Source organism: Cydia strobilella, chromosome 2 (genome assembly GCF_947568885.1).
Source record: "Cydia strobilella chromosome 2, ilCydStro3.1, whole genome shotgun sequence".
NCBI lineage: Eukaryota > Metazoa > Arthropoda > Insecta > Lepidoptera > Tortricidae > Cydia > Cydia strobilella.
In genome coordinates this window covers 336,532-359,305 of record NC_086042.1, presented here as the reverse complement: position 1 = coordinate 359,305, position 22,774 = coordinate 336,532, and the positions used below count along the sequence as shown (strand labels likewise).

Genomic DNA, 22,774 nt, shown 5'->3' with positions numbered 1-22,774 from the left:
CTAATATTCAAACATAATATTTCTATATTATTATTTATTAACTCAGCTAAACGAAATTGTATGTATATTTTGCATTGCTACGTTAAAAATTTATCTCTCTTTTTTGGCGGGGCCTATTAATTTGGCCCACAATGGGGGTAACTTTGCACCCCTAAGAAAACTATAGGTAAGAGCAAAAATACCTCAAACAAATATCTTGTGCTTATTCATGGCTTCGATTTATATAAAACAACATTTCATAAACTTGATTTACGGATAAATTATGTTACTTACATAAGATGTTCTTCTTAATATTCAATTCGTCTGAATATTTAATAATGAACAGTTTAAAAAAATATTCAAAATTTCCTTAAAGTGGAGCAAATATGCGGCATTTCATGGGCATCTATGAAAAAGGACCTTATTGTCGATGGCGCTTACGCCGCACAGCGTCGCGCGGCATTGTATTTATATCGGAGCATCTTTAATAATGGCGTAAGCGCCATCGACAAAAAGGTCCCTTTTTATAAAGAATACCACATATTGGAGCAAAGTAGGACCATTTTACGGTAGCTCATTCCATATCCTGCATGTTCTAGGGAAAAGTGTCAAGTAAGTCAGCACTTGCGAGTGAAATATTGAAATCTCTTTTTCCGGCATCGGATCTCTATTTACCTTCGCACTACGTCCGATCCGAATCCGATCCGAACCCGTGAAAATCTGGTCCGTAGTAGCTAGAACTATTTCTATGGTAATTTACGCACTACGTCATCCGATTTCGGAAAGAAATCAGACGGATCTAGTGCGTAAATTACCATATAAATAGTTCTACGGCTACTTCGAACCATATTTTCACGGATTCCGATCGGACGTAGTGCGAAACCGCTCTAAGTCTAATTATTTCCTTTTCAGACGGACCTCCAAAGGTATTTAATCACATTCCTAGTGAATGAAAGGTGCAGACCTGAGTAAGCCCTTCTGAAATCTGCCAGCTCCTCTCATCGGGTGAAGGAAGCTCTGGCGCATTGTCGTTCACGTCCAGCAGTATCACCAACACCTCGATGGCCACGGTGTTGCGGGAGCCCTCTGGAAACATCAGGTCAAATATGGGGCATTTTCTATGAAAATGGACCTTATATTGTCGATGGCGCTTACGCCGCACAGCGTCGCGCGGCATTGTATTTGTATCGGAGCATCGTTAATAATGGCGTAAGCGCCATCGACAATAAGGTCCCTTTTTATAGAAAATACCACATATAATTATTTTTGTTATAGGTAATTTTCAGAAGTTATCGGCGATGATAGCTTACCTCCTTCGGAGAAAAGGTTATCGATGAGATTGAGGAAAATCCTATGAGTGGGCTCGTCTCCGTCCCTGAAATAAAGTAACATGACATTAACACATGTTTGCTAAAGAACTGAAGGTACTACTTAGTTGATGGATTAGTTGGGAAAAATACAGGCAATGCTTAATATGGTTATTTAAGATACAAGTGCGGAAAGTAGGAAATTCGCAACAGCGGGCTTAGCACGGTAGCATTTTTATATACCTATGCATAAAAATGCAACTATGCTGACACCGCTGGTGGTGATAAATTCAAACATTGTTTTAAATCGACACGAGTTATGAATTACCTATTCGCACGTGTATCGTTCAACGTTTTACAGTACATATGGCCCTTTTAATTTTCGACATAGGAACGTAATACATGCGTATGCTGATTCCGTACTAGTGCGGGAAAGTATAGTAAGAATTATCTCAGATGATTTCTTCGGGTTCGGGCCCTAATCCGTTAAACAAAAGCCTTTGTTTATTTTAGGAGCGGTCATCAGCACGTGCCAAAGCAACCATGTCGTTAAAAAACCGGCCAAGTGCGAGTCGGACTCGCGCACCGAGGGTTCCGTACTTTTTAGTATTTGTTTTTATAGCGGCAACAGAAATGGATCATCTGTGAAAATTTCAACTGTCTAGCTATCACGGTTCATGAGATACAGCCTGGTGACAGACAGACAGACGGACAGCGGAGTCTTAGTAATAGGGTCCCGTTTTTACCCTTTGGGTACGGAATCCTAAAAAGCAACTATCGTGTAGTATTAAGGTTCAAATTTATGTGACAATAACTCATTCAGGGAACAATTGAGAATATTGAGATAAACGCTCGTTGATGTCTTTTGTTCTATAGTTTTGTCTTGTCCCGCCCACAGCGACCAATGTTTGATCGAATTATATATAATATAGCCAGTGTGACCTGTCCAAAACGGCGTCGGTGGTGAAGTCGACGTACACGCGGCCGGTGTCCTGGTCCACGGCGAAGAAACGCCGCAGGTCCGGGTCGATCACGTAGTTGATCTGGTAGCTGACCGTGTGATAAATCGCTGGAGACAAAAAAAGTTTTTAAACACGTAAGTGATGTCAGCCGATTTGACCCACTCATCGCTCGGTTTTCAAGCTGTGAAAATGTGCCTGTCACGCGTGTATACGTATGTTGTGTGAGCGGTGCAGATGACCTCACCTTCTCTGTCCTGGTCGGTGGCCACCAGCTGCACAACTTCGGTGCCCTGGTCGGCATCCTCGTAGATCTCCACCTCGACCTGGAACTGCTGGTAGTACTGGTTGTGTGAGTGGTGCAGATGACCTCACCTTCTCTGTCCTGGTCGGTGGCCACCAGCTGCACAACTTCGGTGCCCTGGTCGGCATCCTCGTAGATCTCCACCTCGACCTGGAACTGCTGGTAGTACTGGTTGTGTGAGTGGTGCAGATGACCTCACCTTCTCTGTCCTGGTCGGTGGCCACCAGCTGCACCACCTCGGTGCCCTCGCCGGCGTCCTCTTAAAGCTCTACCTCGACCTGGAACTGCTGGTAGTCCTGGATGTGTGAGCGGTGCAGATGACCTCACCTTCTCTGTCCTGGTCGGTGGCCACCAGCTGCACCACCTCGGTGCCCTCGCCGGCATCCTCATAGATCTCCACCTCGACCTGGAACTGCTGGTAGTACTGGATGTGTGAGTGGTGCAGATGACCTCACCTTCTCTGTCCTGGTCGGTGGCCACCAGCTGCACCACCTCGGTGCCCTCGCCGGCGTCCTCATAGATCTCCACCTCGACCTGGAACTGCTGGTAGTACTGGATGTGTGAGTGGTGCAGATGACCTCACCTTCTCTGTCCTGGTCGGTGGCCACCAGCTGCACCACCTCGGTGCCCTCGCCGGCGTCCTCGTAGATCTCCACCTCGACTTGGAACTGCGTGTAGTCCGGCTGCGGCTCCTTGTTGTTCGTGTCCGTGATGTAGATAGATATCTAGATCGGATCCAACATCATTAACAATCAATTATTACAAAAGTTGTGATTAAGGGAGATGTTGAAGCTTACCTTGAAACAAATTGAACGAAATCTAATTAACAAGGCTTGACATATGTGTCAGCCATGTTGGTATTTTGTTGAAAAAAGCTGTGTGTATTGCTCAAATGCTTTTGTTATGCACAACAATCAATTAAAACTATGTTTGTTTTCTCCAATCATGGACAGTATGGCGCCATTTCTTTTTAATCACACCGAAATTAATGAAACGTCCAACTTAAGCAGCTCTATGACTGTATGTCTCTATGCGACTGTCTATATGGTAAAAAATGCAAGTGTTTAGAAACTGAAATTGTGGTTTACGTTTCATTATATTAATGTGTCCATTATAGGGGTGTTTACCATATATGTAAACAGCCTCTATTTGCGACTCTACTTACTCACACTAATAATCTGTTTGACACGTTTTTGAATATTGCGTGTATATAGTCTATGCCTCTAAGAAACTTGATACATGTAGAGTAGTAAATGAGCGAATGACTGAACGGAGCGAGGGATTCTCTGTAATAGAATCTCGTGAGCAGCAAGGGATTCTATAATAGAATCCTAAGCGTAATAAGGGATTCAAGTGTAAACGCCCTAGGTGGAAATAATTTTGCTACCACACATACCAACCAACCTTACCAACCTTGAAGGCTTCCTCTAGTAACTTCATTGATTTAAAATCTTCGCGGAAGGAAATGCCTTTGATATGAAACGGCACTCTTTGAATATTGAAATTTTCAGGGTACCTATATAATAAAAACCCATAGTTTTATATGACTTTATTAAATTTCCTTAATTATAGACTCATCAAAGCCCTAGACAATCTTATCCTAATCCATGAGTTTTCATAAGTAAATAACATTTTCCCCTCACTAGCTCGGAAAGCCGTCTATTATCCTTTAAAACAAGCGGGGAAAAACGCATTTTATCCACTAGTGGGGAAAGTAATTTGACCTTGGATGAAGCGTGTTTAAGTAGCTTGAAAGATAACAAAACGTAAAACCCTCATAATAATGGTTCGTTCGATATTAATTATCATTAAATAAATGGTTTGAGAATGTAATAAAAAATACCAAATTTAGCTTTATTTAATACTTTTAAGTCATAAACCTTAAAATTCCATAAGAAACGTTAGATTTTTTGTAATGATGTTAAATATAATTCTGAACGCACAAGTTGAGTCGATGCAATTTCAAAACGCATCGTTGACATTTCATACGTCAGAACAGAAATGTCAACATTGTCAACAAAATTTTTACTGTTCTTCTCACCGACTCACGTAAAAATCAGAATTTCTAGTGTTTTCTGTTATAATATCGTAAAAAAATTAATGATTCCAGTGATGAAGATGATCTAACGCCTGTGGATGTTGCACTTTCCTCGCTATAGTGAGGGGAAAAGTTTTGTGTTACACACGGGTGCAAATGTATTTTACTTCTCGTGTGTTGAAACACTCGCTACGCTCAACTATAGAATCCTTTCGCTTGCTCATGTTTCAATTCCACACTCGCGGGTAAAATACAACTTTGCACCCTTGTATAACAAATAACTATTATTCGTGACATAACAACGAACAACATTCACATACACAGGTATACAACCAAAGCCCACGAAAATAAACAAATTTGCACAATACAGCATTAAACAATTCACATTTACAGCAAAATAATATTTACACAGACAAAAATATCAGGAACTCAGTCTTTTATTTAAATGGTGTGTTTTTAATACAAAGTTACAAACAAGTATCGCCGACTGTACATTTTTCAAGTGTATTTTTTTTTACTCATATAATACTACGAGGACTAAGCCGACTAAGTATGTACATGGCAATAAAATATAATTTGGGACCACCTACATATGTACATCATACTTACTGAGCAAATTGCTGTAACATACGGACGCACAGACATCACAAAACCCTACACCGGCCTAACCCTTTTATAGCCAACTCTTACTTCACCCGGCGTCTCCCAGAACGTGGGGTCGTCCGGGCACTCCTCGGGCTCCTCGTAGCATCTATCGCTGGCGATCACGGTGTAGTACAAGTACTCGCGCGGGGGGATGTCCGCGTCGATGGCGTGGTTCAGCCCCACTGTCAGCTGGCCTGTGGTGAAATCTATGTGCACTAAGTCCTCCGGGGTGTCACGGATTGGTCTGAAAGAATTAGTAGATGAAGGGTACACGGAAAGAACATGTCTAGTCACTTTTATCGGAAAATGAGATTTTCATTTCAAAATGAAATCTCTTAATGAATGGTTATATCTTTTGCTACCACTGTATAATATATGTAACACAACTTTTTTTTAGTTAAAAAAGACGGTCACGGAATTACCATACATTTTGACATGGTTCCAAATTTTAAAACCGCGATTACTCAAAATGTTACTTAAGTGACTAGACATGTTCTTTCCGTGTATCCTTCAGATTGTTAAGCGTTGGTGGCTACGAGCCGCCAGTGTTAGAGAATAAAACTAGGAGACGGAGGTTGAAGATTATCATGTCTTTCAGAAGGTCCTTAGAAACAACTGTATTACTTATTTCATATATCTATAATGTTTGAAATGTTTTCTAGAAGAACTTCACGTTACGTATTTTATGTAATTATTTGAAAGAATCCCCGCCAAGTTTCTTGCGCCGATATCTTCACGGTGCTGTGTAAAGTTAGAACCGATGGTAGTTTTTGACATTCGTACTATGCTAGAACTGAAAAATAAAGACTTACTTTCAGCACTCACTGGATCCGGAGTAGCGCACTTGGTTGTACAGCGCCCCGTCGATGTCGGTGGCCAGCACGTCCCCTATGACGCCCCCGGTGGCGTTCTGCTGGTGCTACAGTACTGACAGACTCACTGAATGGAGTAGCGCACTTGGTTGTACAGCGGCCCGTTGATGTCGGTAGCCAGCAGGAAGCCGATAACGCCGCTGGTGGCGTTTTGCTGGTGCTACAGTACTGACAGACTCATTGGATGGAGTACAGCACTTGGTTGTACAGCGGCCCGTTGATGTCGGTAGCCAGCAGGAAGCCGATGACGCCGCCGGTGGCGTTCTGCTGGTGCTACAGTACTGACAGACTCACTGGATGGAGTAGCGCACTTGGTTGTACAGCGGCCCGTTGATGTCGGTAGCCAGCAGGAAGCCGATGACGCCGCCGGTGGCGTTCTGCTGGTGCTACAGTACTGACAGACTCACTGGATGGAGTAGCGCACTTGGTTGTACAGCGGCCCGTTGATGTCGGTAGCCAGCAGGAAGCCGATGACGCCGCCGGTGGCGTTCTGCTGGTGCTACAGACTGACAGACTCACTGGATGGAGTAGCGCACTTGGTTGTACAGCGGCCCGTCGATGTCGGTGGCCAGCACTGACCCGATGACGACGCCGCTGGTGGCGTTCTCACGCACCAGGAAGCCCTGCTCCAGCGTGCCCTCGGTCCAGATCGGCCAGTTGTCGTTCATGTCCACGATTATGATGGTGAACGTCACTGGGGAAGTTAAGTAGAATTAAATAACTGAGCAGTTAACAGTGTTAACACACTATGAATATGCGTGAGCGTAGCCTCTGCCTTCGCAAATTGGCAAGAAGCTAAGGGGGCTTCCATTATAAAGGTTTATAGGGGATGACGAGGCTGGGGAAAAGTGTAGACCGTTGGGTAATGTTGAAGAAATTGGAACGTAAATAATGGACGCCGTCCTCTTACGGAATAGGAAGACATAATCTGGTTCAATGTGAATGTTAACACACATTCAAAAAAACCAAGATTTGAGGTAGGTACATAGTTGGGCATGGAAGTCTTTAACCACATCACATCATGATTTCAGTGCTTTGAATGAACTTCAAAATATGACTCACTCTCATCTGAGTCGTCCCCGATGTACGTGTTCTCATCAACGACTCGCACGGTGAGGTAAAGCACCTCGAACTCCTCGAAGTCGATGGTGACGTTGTCTCGGATCTCCTTCACGATGAGGTGGCCGTTCGCCGAGCCCGTGTTGCCTTCGTTGTGGACGGTGATGATCTCCACGCAGCTGTGACAGAAATGTGTAGGTATATGTCTTTTTTACAAAAGGGCATATAACAAATTACTTGACAATGACAACTATTTATCCTCGTCAATATTCTTAGCTGTGTAAGCAATGTGCCTTCAGACTTTGTTTACATAACTAGTGTTGCAAATTTGAAATAGGATATGTCCGTTTGATTGACTTTGTTTCCCTGTAAGTATCTAATTAGATTGGTCGCCCATGGCAATTAAATATCGGTCAAATAGAGCAAGTGTCCTGCCCGCGCAGCATGGTTCCCCTATCACTAAGTCCGTCACTTTCGCACTCACATACTTATTAGAACGTGACAGGCATGGTGATAAGCGTACCGTGCTACGACGCCTGGTTCGGATTCGGTTCGGATGTTCGTGGTGATAATGTAGCCTTCCGGTACAGAGCCGTTACCACCACATACTTGTGGAACTCGATGGCAGGCGTCTCCCGACCCTGCTTGGTGGCGTAGGAGGTGTCCCAGTCGATCTCGAAGCGCAGGTAGGCTGTGGTGTCGGGGTCCGTGGCCGTGATGGTCGTGGTGATCACGTAGCCTTCCGGGACGTTTTCCTCCACATGGGGACTGCCGCGGGGCTAAAAATAAAATTATCATCAGAGGGGGATATAACAGTTAAGCAGCGGCGATCTAAGGTGATGGCGAAGCAAATCGCGCAGTCTTCGCTCTTGCAGGGGACTTGCGCAATAACCCGAGCATTTTTTTAGTGGGCACAAAAGACAAGGACCTCGCAAAGCTATGCCGCTCGGAGCCTCGTAATGATTAGGGCCGCCGCTACGCCTAAGTAGTCCAGCGACAAAACTATCACTCACTCCTACCAACTCGTTGCTAGTTTATAGCTTTACTCGCTACTCGCTGCTAGTTATAACTTTATGCCTACTCGCTGATCACTGCAGGTCGAACACCGCCCTCATAAGAGATAAACCTCGAGGCAATGTCCACCAGTCATTCGAGCTTGAAGTTTTAGAGCGGCGCGAAGCTTTCCTACTGCTCCTCGCACACATCTCGGGTGAATATACTCATCATCATTACGAGTATTTTTGATTTCTGTTTCTACGTGGTGGACTTATTTTATCGATACATTTTGATTGTAATGAAGCACCTTTAGGTAAGAAAAGAGAGCCACTGAGAAACTAGCAAAATTGACAACCTGCCGTGGCATTGATTGAATAGGAATCACTCACCAACCGAAGGCTCGGCGGCGTATTATTGATGTCCAGAATGTTGATGATCAGCGTGTTGGTGGCCGTGTGGTAGGGGCCGTCGCCGAGAGTATCTACTGCTCGTATCTAATACCAATAAAGTTAGATAATTATTTAATCTTATGCGCTTTTCGGCTAAGTATTTCGATTTGCGACAGCAATCTTGTATTAAATTGTTACGAAGAATATGTGTGGAAATATAAATTCTCTGCCGACAGGGAAGTCTCGGTAACACAGTTAATAAAAGAGTTTCAGACTAGTATCCCGGCAGCCCGAGTTGGAATCTTGACTGGAGCACAATCTTTATATTTCCTTCACTTTCCAAATTATAAAAAAATATTAACAATATGATCATCTGGTCCTATCTGTTGGTCAAGCCGGACCTGATTTTTAGATTGCAGACTGCAGGATAAAGTTGTTCTCAAATAGGTGACAGGAACTGTCGCTGGATGTTATAAATGACTGTTGAAGAACAAGTTACGATGGTACCTGAATGTAGTACTCGTTCTGCCGGTGATAGTCGAAGGCGTCATCGATGGAGACGACGATGGCGCCCGTCGCCTCATCGATGCTCAGGAATTCTGCAGCGTTTCCCATCAGAGAGTGTCTGGAAAAGAATTGTTTGCTTTATCGTCAAAGAATGGCACTCACTCAACTCTGTCCCCAATACCTTGATCATTATCATTAGTCCTGGCTGTCTCTACGAAGTTCACTCTGTGAGACTCCGTTTCGAAGATCGATTCCTCGTGGCTACACGATCAGGTCGATATACAACTTGGCGATTGAATATGCTTCGGACCGCACCCAGTTCATGGTTACATACTTAAGTAGGTACGTCTAATAAGGGGTCACGGCGTTTAATTTCGCCGATAGGGGCGCTAGTGTAAATGGAGGTCTTTCAAAATGTCAAATGCATGGAAATTTAGGGGGTTTCAAGGTTTTTTGTCGGAAATGTTTACTCCTTATTCATAACTGTGGCAAATCTTTGTCCATCTTTAATGAATCATGGCAAACAATAAATGTTAGTAGTTTAAAAAAAGTTCCAACTAAAAATATATGCAAAATTATACAGGTTGAAAAAAATGATGGCACATTTAGACGTTAAAATACCTTTGTGTATATTAGAACGTATTGATTTTATAAAAATAAGCATAGAAGAATGTTGATCTGTTTTTCTGGACCTACATCTACAGTGGCGCCAACTGGTGAGTACAAAAAAGGTAGCCCTCATTCAATACTACTTGCGTCACAGGACGGCACTCACTCAACTCTGTCCCCAATATCTCTATCGTCAGCCCTGACGTTGGTCACATAGAAGCCCGCGCCGACTGTCTCCACGAAGTTCACTGTGTGGGACTCCGTTTCGTAGATCGATTCCTCGTGGTTACACGATCAGGTCGATATACAACTTGGCGATTGAATATGCTTCAGACTGCACCCAGTTTATGGTTCCATACTTAAGAAGTACGTCTAATTAAATACACAGGATGGCACTCACTCAACTCTGTCCCCAATATCTCGATCGTCGGCCCTGACGGTGGTCACATAGAAGCCCGCGCCGACTGTCTCCACGAAGTTCACTGTGTGGGAATCTGTTTCGAAGATCGGCTCCTCGTCGTTCCAGTTGATCAGGTCGATGTAGACCGTGGCGATGCCTTGCAGCGACGAGTTCATCCTGTCAGTTGCTACGACCTGTGACGGAAAACGAATTATTAGTTTAATAGATCCTCGACCTCGACCGAATGCATGCCATGCTCAGTGTAGGGTTTCGTAGTTACAATTCTGTCAACATATGCCAAACGGGGGCTATTAATAAGTAGTAAGTACCATGTACATTACAAGCATGAGTACCTTTGCAACCCTTTGTACGTCTTTTTTACTAAAATGAGAAGATTTTTTGCAATAACTTAAAACGACTAGACGATCATGTTTGCTATAGTTTTTATTAAGCTTTTGTTTCACGATTTTTTTTTCATATTTTTTTGACCCATGGTTCAAAAGTTAGAGGGGGGGGGCACATATTTTTTTTTTCTGAGCGATTATTTCCTAAAATATTATCGTTATAAAAATTGATTTTTGGAGAACCTTATTCGTTTTGAAAGACCTATCCAATGATACCCCAAATTATATTGGGTCAAAGCAAAAAAAAAACATTTTGTATGTTAGGTACCCAAAAAAAATTGTTTTGATAGTTTTTATTTTACCGTTCTGTCGCAATCGCAATGCATGATTTATGTATCCATGCCAAATTCTAGCACTAACAATCACGGAGCAAAGCCTCGGACAGGCGGAAATGGCGAAACTATGGTTCTAGGTGACTACGAAATCCAAAAAATTTATCGAGAACGAAAAGTAACATGATGAAATGTTGGGAAATTTCATAGAAAGAAAAAATAGGAATTCGGGACTTTGGAGCAACTTACTTGAATCTCTATATGCTGGAACTCCGGGACCTCATAGTCCAGCATGGCGTGGTCCACGGTCCCCATGATGAAGGTCTGCTCCTGGTAGCCGACCTCGGGCGCCACGTAGAACGCCGACGCCACGTTCTCCGGGTGCACGCTCACCAGGCGCACGTCGTATTGGGCGTTTTCACCCTACAGAACAAAGGTTAGTGGATTAAACAAAGGGGTGTCGAAGTTTACATACTGAAGCAAAAAAGCTTTACAATTCTCAAGACAAGGACCCGTTGCAAAAACTGAGAACTTCGGCAACCAAACCTGAGACAGGTATCCAGTGTCTGCCTATGTGAAGAAGATGGTAACTGAGTTCTACAAACAATTTTGTTCTTTGGAGTTCAATTTACCAGATCCCGATCGTGGAAGCCAAACTGCTGGTCTCCAAAGTTAAGTGTGAGCGGCGTCTCCTCTGGGATGCTGAGGCGGTACTCCTCCTGCATTGGCTCCGGGTACTGGTCGTTAATGTCGTTGATGATGATCACCACGTTAGCTTCCGTTGCGAAGGTCCTGCACAATTATATGTTACTGATCAATTTCACTTTATATTGTCATTTTCAAACAGGTTCTCAAGTTCTTTTACAACTACGTTTTTAACTGGAGTACTCTTTGAGTACTCCAATTGAAAAGGCTCACAAATTAGAACAGGCCCCATCCCGGTGCGAAAACATTGCTGTATGTACACAGCATATCAGTACAGTATTGTCATCACTGTCAATCACCATCACAGAGTTGATAGAATGCGCAGTTGAATTAACTTAGAGTCGCTGTTACTCAGCTCAGTTTAACTCATCAGTCACTCATTTTATCGAGGAAATTGACAATTACATCGCTCATTGCCCGCTGCTGTAACGTTGTGAAACGATCAAGTGGAGTAGAAGTATTTCAGATAGAATTTTGTTTATAATTCACGTGTAGCCCACACCGACAAAGCTTACCTGTTATCATACTTGTAGGCGACCAGCGTGAGGCGGAACACCTCCCGCTGCAGCTCGTCACGATCGATAGGTGCCACGTGCAGGATGCCGCCGTTGCGTCCGCCCTCCAGAGTCGTTATAGAGAAGAAATCGTCTGCGAGATAAGGATTGCCTTTAGTAAATATAGTTGAAGAAGCTGTTGTAGCCATGACAAATGTTAAGAAGCCTGCTTTGCATAACATACAGTCCCGGCGCCAGGATTTAATTTGTCAGTTAGTACTTTTTATGGGCTGCAAAGTGGGATTTTTAAATAGAAGCGGTGGCGGCGTAACCGTTGATGGTGCTTCTTGCACCCGTGCATCTTTGCCACCCTCCTCGGTGCCAATACCGTAGTAGATGGGCTTGTTGATGGCGGTATCACCGTCTCACCGTCAATGGCGCAGACGGTGAACTCCGGCAGTCTTCTCGTCGAACTGCTGGACGGCGAACACCTCCACCCAGCGCGGCGGGTACTGCACCGTGTATACTTGCCTCCCTCCTCGGTGATGATGTCGTAGTAGATGGGCTTGTTGATGGCGGTATCACCATCTATGGCGCGGACGGTGAACTCTTGGGCCGTCTTCTCGTCGAACTGCTGGACCGCGAACACCTCAACCCAGCGCGGCGGGCGGTGCTCCACGTTCTGGACCAGGACCGTTATCGATGCCGACGATGCTGGGCCTATGTTTGGCACGGAATCCTGGAATTCAATGATGCCCTTCTAAAAAAACTTCTTATAGCGATAAGACCGACTCGCGTCTAATTTCATACCAAGTATATATTGTGATTTAAAACTAAAGATTTCATTATCACCATCACCATCAGAACTTGTCTTGCAAAAGGCTCGTAGTTCAAATTTTGCATCAATGATGAGAAATGCAAAAGAATAGAGAACTCATGCTTATCTAACACGTAAAAGCTGATATTTCTCATAATAGCGATTCTGCTGGATATGAAACAGTAAGTCGGTTCATGAGGAGTAAGTTTAATCTATGAGTACCTTTCTATGTAATGTTCGGAATAAAACGAGATTCAACCCAAAGTATTCAAAAAACTCACCAGGGCATTGACTGTGAAAATGTGCAGCGCATTGGCCTCGAAGTCCAGCGACTGCTGGATGCCAATCGTCATCGTCATGGTGAACCAGTCGCTAGAATCGACGTGGCCCTCGATGTAGAAGGTGTCCTCGTCCCCGCGGTCGCTGATGATCTCGAAGGCCATCACACTGGTGCTGATCTGACCGTCAGGATCGTGCACGTTGTAGACGCACTCCGTCAAACGGGCATCGCCTAGCTCCTGTAAATGTAAATCTTAATTACACAAATTCGAAAGATATAAATAGGGTCGCTAACACAGAACTGATTTTATAACACGCTGATTTCCTCGTGTTTACGCTCGACACATAAACATTCACACTGGAGGGATTGAATGGCTCAAAACCGATAAGTATGTGAGCGAGTGAAATCGACTTGTCATGGCGTCACAAGTTTTGTCTTAAGCGACCCCTTTGTGATGATTACGAAGCCTAATACGATACAACAAATTCCTGTTTTAGATAATAATAAAGGGGTGCAGGGACAAAGACTCACATCTACTTGGCAGGCATCAAACGCTTCTATCCGTGGTGGCTTGTTGTCGATGTTGACAATGGTGAGCGCCACGCTGGCCACCAGAGTCTCGCCTTCCACAACGATCTCAAACAAATAGTAGATCATGCCTTCCTCGAAGTCTTGGCTGAAACAATATGCTCATTATAACCTTATCAATTTCCCTACCCACCCATACCCATAAACTGTATAGGCAAGGTCTTTTAGTAGCTAACTGTAATCATCATCATTCTTCTAGCGCTATCCCAGGTTTTTACTACGGCTCACTTAAGGGAGCCACTCGGCAACGTAATCCAAGAATTGGCGCGGACACTAGCTTTTACTCAAGATATACCTGACATCTGACGCCACCCACAGAGTGGAAACTAGACCTCATAAGTTCTAGTTACTAATAAGTTTCTTGATGTGAAAATATTGGAATTACCTTTGCGTTACGTAGATGTACCACTCCCCGACTTCGTTCTGCCTTATGACGGCCCCGAGCAACGCGTTACGACCCGACGTGAAGTGCATCACCGGTGTCGCCGTGCCTGTAAAATAATTTACACTTTATACCGCAATATAATTTGCACCGATTGTTAAAAAAACTTTACGAATTTCTTTAATAAATCATATCATATATCACTTCATGTAGAGCCCCCATACCAAGTGACAGCACGCATCGACCTTCGAGTAGCCGCTACTCAAAGATCGATGCGTAGGCCCGTAATATTATCAAAAACTGACTACTTGATGATGATGAGATTTAAAGTAAAATAAGTCAGTAATTGCAGGTCGTAACCTCGTCCATGAAGATGAGCTGGATGCCCGAGGTGGCTGGGGGTAGTACCGGTCCATCTGGTCCAGCTCTCACCTTGATAGTTCAGATTGGCGATGGCGAAGTCTCCGTCCACGTCCTCGTCCATGAAGATGAGCTGGATGCCCGAGGTGGCTGGGGGTACTACCGGTCCATCTGGTCCAGCTCTCACCTTGATAGTTCAGATTGGCGATGGCAATATCTCCGTCCACGTCCTCGTCCATGAAGATGAGCTGGATGCCCGAGGTGACTGGGGCGAGGTCCAGTTGGTCCAGCTCTCACCTTGATAGTTCAGTTTGGCGATGGCGATGTCTCCGTCCACGTCCTCGTCCATGAAGATGAGCTGGATGCCGGAGGTCGCGGATTGGGGGTAGTACTGGTCCATGCACAGGTCCAGCCGGTCCGGCGCTGGCAACAGCGGCCGCGTTGCCCAGTTCAGGCCTGGGGGATAGTACTTATTTTAGCACTTTTTGAGTTATGTTCTAAAAGGTTCAGATGCCTCGGACAGACGTATTGGGGAGGCGGATTTTATCCCCAATCCAGAATAATTTCAAGCAAGCAAGCAAATAGAAAAAAGCCGTATAAAGTGGCGTAATGGTAAAAGGAGGGCGCCGATTCCAATTAGAGATGGGAATAATAATGGCCAGGAAGAAGAAGAAGAAGAAGACTAAGCTACAAGCAAATAGAAATCCTAACTATGACACTCGGTGTGGAAACGGTAGATTAGATGGTGCAAAAACTCGCATGCGAGTTTACTGAAGTAAAACTTGGTTAGAATTATTTTAAAATGGTACTTGCAGTCTCATGCGTCTACTATGCGTTCGCTCTTTCTTATAGTATAAATAAATATTGGGGACATCTTACACAGATCGCCCTAGTCCCAAACTAAGCATAGCTTGTACTATGGGTACTAGGCGACGATATAAACATACTTATATAGATAACTACATACTTATATACATAAAAAACAACCATGACTCAGGAACAAATATCTGTGTTCATCACACAAATAAATGCCCTTACCGGGATTCGAACCCAGGACCATCGGCTTCGCAGGCAGGGTCACTACCCACTATGCCAGACCGGTCGTCCTGTAGTACTTTGTGACCTAAGATGATGCTTGTTACGGCTATTAACAGAGTTTACAGTATCAGTGATGTTATATCACTACATAGTATTAAACAAAGTCGCTTCCTGTTGTCTGTCTGTCCCCATGTATGCTTAGATTAGATCTTTAAAACTCCGCAACGGATTTTGATGAGATTGCATCCGTGCGAAGCCGGGGCGGGTCGCTAGTATTACATTAAACATATACGGGTCAAACTGAGAACCTAATTTTTTTTAAGTCGTTTAAAAATCACTTACCGTCGAAGTTAAAGGTAGGCCAGTCGCTAGGCCGCTCCGGCCGCGGTATGGCTTGCATGTAAGTGCAATCATGGCCTGAAACAAAAATTATTTTTAAGAAAAAAAAACCGACTTCAATGGGGGATGCCGTTGAAAGGTTACTTATTGTTGATGGTGCACTCCAGACAATGAAATGAAAAAGACAGCATCTTTTGCCTGAAATGAGGTAAAACCACCCACGTTTCTAGTAGCATTTCGTTTCTATAAGGGTCATAGTTCTAACCTAACCTAACCCAATGTTCTGATAGCATTTCGTTTCTGTAAGGGTCACAGTTCTAACCTAACCTAACCCACTTTTCTGATAGCAGTTCGGTTCTGTGAGGATCGCAGTTCAAAAAAAAAGTCCAGGTCCAAGTTTAGGTCTGGGTCCATAACGAAGAGAATAAATCGCCAAACGTGAACATATTTAATTACATATAATAGTCAAAATATATACAGTGGTACTACGTAAACGAAATTAATAACTAGCTTAAATCTAAAATAGGCCCTTGAGGCATTGTACCAAGGATGCTGGCGGCATTTCCCCGCTGTATCGCAATGCTGATACGTTGTGCGAGAAAGCCGCCAGCTCTTCGGTCACCAGTTACGTCAACCAGACGCTTCGCGATTTCTGCAAACAACTTATGCGCGCTGGGACCCCATGGACCTAGAGTTTCAACTCCAAGTAGCATGAACTATGTGTCGTTGAAGAGTTCCATTCTGATCATCATCAGCAGTTCCACTCCATCAAATGTCACTTTTTTATGTAAAAGCAGGATTTGTTGATGAAAATACAAAAATCACTATATGTATGCCTTTCTCATTTGAGGAGTTCCCTCGATTCCTCATGGATCCCATCATCAGAACTCGAGCTTAACAAAAATGTGTCTTGAAAACCTAACTTGCTTACCAATCATAACGAAGAGGACAAATCGCCAAACGTGAACTATGCGTCGTTAAAGAGTTCCATTCTGATATTTCTGATCATCATCAGCAGCTGCACTTCATCAAATGTCACTTTTTTAAATGGAAATGCTGGATTTGTTGATGAAAATACAAAAATCACTATATGTATGCCCTTCACATTTGAGGAGTTCCCTCAATTCCTCATGGATCCCATGATCAGAACTCGAGCTTGACAAAAATGTGCCTTGAAAACCTAACTTGCTTACCAATCATAACGAAGAGGACAAATCGCTAAACGTGAACTATGCGTCATTGAAGAGTTCCGTTCTGATCATCATCAGCAGTTCCACTTCATCAAATGTCACTTTTTTAAATGTAAATGCTTGATTTGTTGATGAAAATACTAAAATCACTATATGTATGCCTTTAACATTTGAGGAGTTCCCTCGATTCCTTATGGATCCCATCATCAGAACTGCGTTTTGACCAAAACGGGACCAATCTGTATGTATATACTTACAATCAAGAAAAGAATTTTCAAAATCGGTCCAGAAATGACGGAGTTATGGAGTAACAAACATTAAAAAAAAACATACAACCGAATTGATAACCTCCTCCTTTTGAAATCTTGAAGTCGGTTAAAAAACAGAACTTGACGAACGGACGCACCTTAAGTAGTGGCGACATCCGTATATCCTTCCTTTGAAATTTGAATTTTTACTAACACCATTTCGCTCCTTGATTACAAGTCTAATAAATGTAATGTCCGACCTGCGGTGGCAGCATCTTGTGCTGTGATGAGCGGAGCTGCAGCGAGCAGAACCGCGGCAGTCAACAGGTTAACCGCCATCTTGCATCTTCTTCTTGCTGAAACAGAAAATGGTGAGGTGTTTGGAATGGTCTGTAAATATGAGCACACCTTAAACGGGCACCTGTTGGTGTAGCAAATGTGACAATCAACAATACCCTCGATCAAAAACAAACGTGTAGCAGAATGACAGATGCGAACGAAAAGTCAGTACAATAAACACTTATTTTTAACACACTTGCTCAAAACGACGTTTTTATTCCACCGATTTTTGGCTCATAATCCTAGATAAATATTAAACACGCGTGCTTTTTCAGTATATTATAACACTCGTGCTTTTTCATTATATTATCCGAGTTAAGAAGGTAACTGATTGCTAATAATATGTAATTAATCGAGTAGATTTTACACCACGGACTGGCGGGAGCCGGCGCTCTCCGACCGCCTGCCGCGGCCCGGCCGGCCCGCCCGCGGCCGGGGCGAGGGGCGGCCGGCAGTATGACAGATTTTAGACTTTTACTGTTTTAACAATCAAAATTTGATTAATATGAAAGTTTATTTTTATTCCTCGCAAGTGTGTTAAAAAACGTATGAAACGCGTGTGCATTAGTCATTACACACATCGGTGATCGGCACAGAATATTTAAGAGTGCTAGGGCGTTAGCCGCATGTTGGGGGGGTGCCGTACGTGGTCGACATGCTCGCGACCCCATTGCACCCCCCTCAACGGCATAGACGGAAACGCCGCAGGGGATGTTAGTGGGTATTCTCCTCCTCTTCCTCTGGCTAGCAGAGGAAGTTACGGGAGGAGCGAGTCCCACATACCACCCCCCAATGGGCTTCCCCAGCCCGGGGGTGAGATGCGTAAATGCATTTACCCCTGCGTCAAAAAAAAAAAGGGCGATAGCCGCATAAGTTGGTAACGCCGGTTCAGATCCGCGCGGCCTCCAACTGTGGAGGGATTGGTCACTTTTTATGTAGTACCTATATGACATCGACATCTATTTCATTTTATAGATTCACTGCATTTACTTAAGTACCTAGTTAACCGTTAACTAGATCAACTGAATGATACTAGTTCTGGACCGGGACAAGTGGTGTACTCGAAGAGATGTCTAGGCTCAGCAATGGGCGGTAAAAGGATGATATAATGATAGTTTAGGTGCAAGTTACTAATAGTTAACCTACCTTTTATCCGCAGCTCTCTAATATTAACTTCACTATTAGCAGCCACACGCAACGAAATTCACTCTTTATAAGAATTTTATTTTTTATAAAACACTATTTCAGCATAAAGCACCTACAGAATAAAAACAATGAAACTTTAAAATAATCAAACAACGTTGTGAAACAGGAAACACTGTGTAAAGGCGATATTTTCATACTGATAGATAGGCATCTTAATGAAACGAATATTTTGCGCTGATAAGATATGATATTGATAATATTATAATTATTGAGTACCGATTAAGAACCACTATCGCCTTGTTCTCTCAATATATAAATAGGCTACATACTTCGAGCTAAGTTTTATAAACTCGAACGGGGGGGCCGATATTTAACTTGTCAAAATGACGGATCGTGATATTTAGTAGGTAAGGTACAGTCGCCATCAGATATATCGGAGCGGCCAAGGTGCTCACAAACATCTGAACACGCCTCTATTGTAAAGGCGTTAGAGTGCGTGTTCAGATATTTTTGAGCACCTCGGCCGCTCCGATGTATCTGATGGCGACTGTACGTAGCACGAAAATCTTAACACATTCAGTGCCAGCCCGCGCTACGGGCTACGAGCGTAGCCGATAACACGGGAAAAACCGTATGTAGCGAAAAGCGCTTACGAACAGAGAACTGAGAACTCCCCTGGCGAGTCACTGGCAATGAATGTGTTAACCGAAAATGAAATCGATACGGACACTATTCAATATCATGTCAAAATCAAACTTAACATGAATTTAAAAACCGGACAAGTGCGAGTCGCAAATTGAACTTTTTTTTTTTGTATTTTGACAAATTTATAGTTTTCAGATTTTTCCCTGTACTTGTAGTGTAAGGCGATATTACTTGCCAAATTTCATAGTTCTAGGTTAACGAGAAGTACTCCATAAATTTTGATTCCCTTAAGAGTGTCGAAATATACTTTTCCCCTCACTAGCTCGGAAAGCCGTCTTTTATCCTTTAAAACAAGCGGGGAAAAACGCATTTTATCCACTAGTGGGGAAAGTAATCTGACCTTGGATAGAGCGTGTTTAAGTAGCTTTTGACAGATAACAAAACATAAAACGCTCATAATAATGGTTCGTTCGATATTAATTATCATTAAATAAATGGTTTGAGAATTTAATAAAAAATACCAAATTTAGCTTTATTTAATTATTTTAACCTTAAATTCCATAAGAAACATTAGTTTTTTTAAATGATGTTGAATGTAATTCTGAACGCACAAGTTGAGTCGATGCAATTTCAAAACGCATAGTCAGAAATGTCAACATTGTCAACAAAATTTTTCTCGCCGACTCCGATACGTAAAAATACACAACATCCAGAGTTTTCTGTTATAATATCGTATTGTCGTAAAAAAAATTAGTGATTCCAGTGATGAAGATGATCTAACGCCTGTGGATGTTGCACTTTCCTCGCTATAGTGAGGGGAAAAGTTTTGTGTTACTCACGAGTGCAAATGTATTTTACTTCTCGTGTGTTGAAACCACTCGCTACGCTCAGGATTCTATTTTAGAACAACTCGCTTCGCTCGTGGTTCAACTATAGAATCCTTTCGCTTGCTCGTGTTTCAATTCCACACTCGCGGGTAAAATACAACTTTGCACTCTTGTATAACAAATAACTATTTCCCCTCACTAGCTCGGAAAGTTGTCTTTTATCCTTTAAAACAAGCGGGGAAAAACGCATTTTATCCACTAGTGGGGAAAGTAATTTGACCTTGGATGGAGCGTGTTTAAGTAGCTTGACAGATAACAAAACGTAAAACGCTCATAATAATGATTCATTTGATATTAATTATCATTAAACAAATGGTTTGAGAATCTAATAAAAAATACCAAATTTAGCTTTATTTAATGATTTTATGTCATAAACCTTAATGTTCCATAAGAAACGTTTGTTTTTTAATAATGATGTTAAATATAAGTTGAGTCGATGCAATTTCAAAACGCATCATTGACATTTCATACGTCAGAAATGTCAACATTGTCAACAAAATTTTTACTTAAAAACTTCTCACGTAAAATAAAGAATTTCCAGAGTTTTTTGTTATAATATCGTAAAAAATGAGTGATTTCAGTGATGAAGATGATCTAACGCCTGTGGATGTTGCACTTTCCTCGCTATAGTGAGGTGAAAAGTTTTGTGTTACACACGGGTGCAAATGTATTTTACTTCTCGTGTGTTGAAACACTTGCTACGCTCAGGACTCTATTTTAGAACCACTCGCTTCGCTCGTGGTTCAACTATAGAATCCTTTCGCTGCTCGTGTTTCAATTCCACACTTTGCACCCTTGCATAACAAATAACTATTTTTGGCCGCATAAACGGCCGTATCTTTTTTTTTTACGTTAATTCAGAAGTTTCATTTTTTCACAGCTTCAAGTAACTGTAGACCTGCGCATATGGTTTTAATTTCAACTCGATACCTCCACGCGTTCCCGAGATTTGGTCTTGACAGAAAGACGGACGGACAACAAAGTCATCCTATAAGGGTTACGCTTTTTCCTTTTGAGGTACGGAATCTTAAAAAAATTAACTCGGATGAACACACAGGAGGAGGCCGAGATGTGCATATTATCCGTATAGTCCGTAGGGACCCATATGTAGGTACAGATGTTTAAAAGCCAGATTGTGTTTGACAGATGGTTTTTATGAATGATTATTGCAATCAAATACAAAAATAAATGTAAAAAAATGAAATAATTATAATAGCAATGTAATATAGAAGTGGATATCGAGTTTAATCGTCATAATTTAATCAATACATTATAGTTAAGTACCTAGTAGATAAGTGAGTGCTGACCACAAAACGAGGAATTTGTGAAGCTATCTTATCAGGCGGCAATCGGAAGTGTATATCGACGGTGGAAATTTCAAATGTCGTAAGGGACATATGGCCGTATGTCCCTTACGACATTTGAAACTTCCACCGTAGATATTATACACTAGCTTTTGCCCGCGACTTTGTCTGCGTGGAATAAGTAATTTGGGCTTTTTATTGATTCCCCAGATAAACTTCCACCCCCCTTTTCACTCCATTAAGGGGTGGGTTCTGGGAAAAAAACTATCCTATGGCCTTTCCCGAGTCTCAAACTATCTCTATACCAAATTTCAACTAATTCGGTTCAGCGGTTTAAGCGTGAAGAGATAACAGACAGACAGACAGACACACTTTCGCAATTATAATATTACTAGCTTTTGCCCGCGACTTCGTCTGCGTGGACTTAGTAACCCCAGCAAGAGTAAGAATAGCGCCTGGAGAAAGTCTTATAGCAATTATTCAATTTGAGCATATTATGCACACAAATTAGCAGACACTTCATTAATTATCTCAATTCCACCCCGCTTTTTACTTTCTTAAGGGATGATTTTCGGGATAAAAACTATCCTATGTCCTTCTCAGGGACTCAACCTATCTCTATGCCAAATTTCATCTAAATCGATTCAGCGGTTTAAGCGTGAAGAGGGAACACACAGACAGACAGACAGACTTTTGCATTTAAAATATTAGTATGGATATACATTCGATAGGTACGGTCGACTTCACAAACATCTTCAAAAGCCAACGTTCCAATAATATGTGGTATTTTCTATAAAAAGGGACCTTATTGTCGATGGCGCTTACGCCATTATAAACGATGCTCCGATATAAATACAATGCCGCGCGACGCTGTGCGGCGTAAACGCCATCGACAATAAGGTCCCTTTTCATAGAAAATGCCCCAAATAGATATCAATATCATACATCAAAGAAAAAGTGACCAAGTGTACCGTGGCGGGTGGTCTAGTGGTGGACGTTAGCCGCGTAAGCTGAAGACGCGGGTTCAATTCCCGCCTCGGCCACCAGTACACTTGGTCACTTTTTCTTTGATGTATGATATCCACTTCAGTTTATAATATTATCGGGATGATTAATCGATTGCAATTAGTACTTTGTCTAATTAAGCTGTTAATTTCAGACCAATGTCACGCTTGACGTGCTATACTGTCTATAAATGATGAATGCGACACGGCTGTTCTCCTTGTCTTACGTATCACCTGCATATAGCTGTCTTACTCTAGAATGGCCGCC

The 22,774-nt window shown here is 42.7% G+C and overlaps 1 protein-coding gene across 1 annotated transcript in view; it reads right to left on the bottom strand.

Moving 5' to 3' along the window:
* The window catches only part of LOC134749740 (protocadherin Fat 1-like), a 31,009-nt gene extending 12,324 nt beyond the window's left edge, over window positions 1–18,685 (bottom strand). Inside the window, exons 1-22 of the mRNA XM_063684768.1 lie at window positions 18,667–18,685; window positions 17,442–17,537; window positions 15,747–15,821; window positions 14,664–14,822; window positions 14,010–14,115; window positions 13,568–13,712; window positions 13,038–13,274; window positions 12,471–12,678; window positions 11,961–12,093; window positions 11,373–11,532; window positions 10,990–11,163; window positions 10,065–10,258; window positions 9,056–9,173; window positions 8,549–8,653; window positions 7,773–7,942; window positions 7,167–7,342; window positions 6,624–6,798; window positions 5,278–5,476; window positions 3,133–3,274; window positions 2,229–2,355; window positions 1,290–1,354; window positions 944–1,065 (exon numbers count right to left, since the gene is read on the bottom strand). Coding sequence (XP_063540838.1) covers window positions 944–1,065; window positions 1,290–1,354; window positions 2,229–2,355; window positions 3,133–3,274; window positions 5,278–5,476; window positions 6,624–6,798; window positions 7,167–7,342; window positions 7,773–7,942; window positions 8,549–8,653; window positions 9,056–9,173; window positions 10,065–10,258; window positions 10,990–11,163; window positions 11,373–11,532; window positions 11,961–12,093; window positions 12,471–12,678; window positions 13,038–13,274; window positions 13,568–13,712; window positions 14,010–14,115; window positions 14,664–14,822; window positions 15,747–15,821; window positions 17,442–17,520 — 3,069 coding nt within the window. The 5' untranslated portion in view covers window positions 17,521–17,537; window positions 18,667–18,685. The remainder of the gene's footprint in view (window positions 1–943; window positions 1,066–1,289; window positions 1,355–2,228; window positions 2,356–3,132; window positions 3,275–5,277; window positions 5,477–6,623; window positions 6,799–7,166; window positions 7,343–7,772; window positions 7,943–8,548; window positions 8,654–9,055; window positions 9,174–10,064; window positions 10,259–10,989; window positions 11,164–11,372; window positions 11,533–11,960; window positions 12,094–12,470; window positions 12,679–13,037; window positions 13,275–13,567; window positions 13,713–14,009; window positions 14,116–14,663; window positions 14,823–15,746; window positions 15,822–17,441; window positions 17,538–18,666) is intronic.
* Window positions 18,686–22,774: the final 4,089 nt, after the last annotated feature.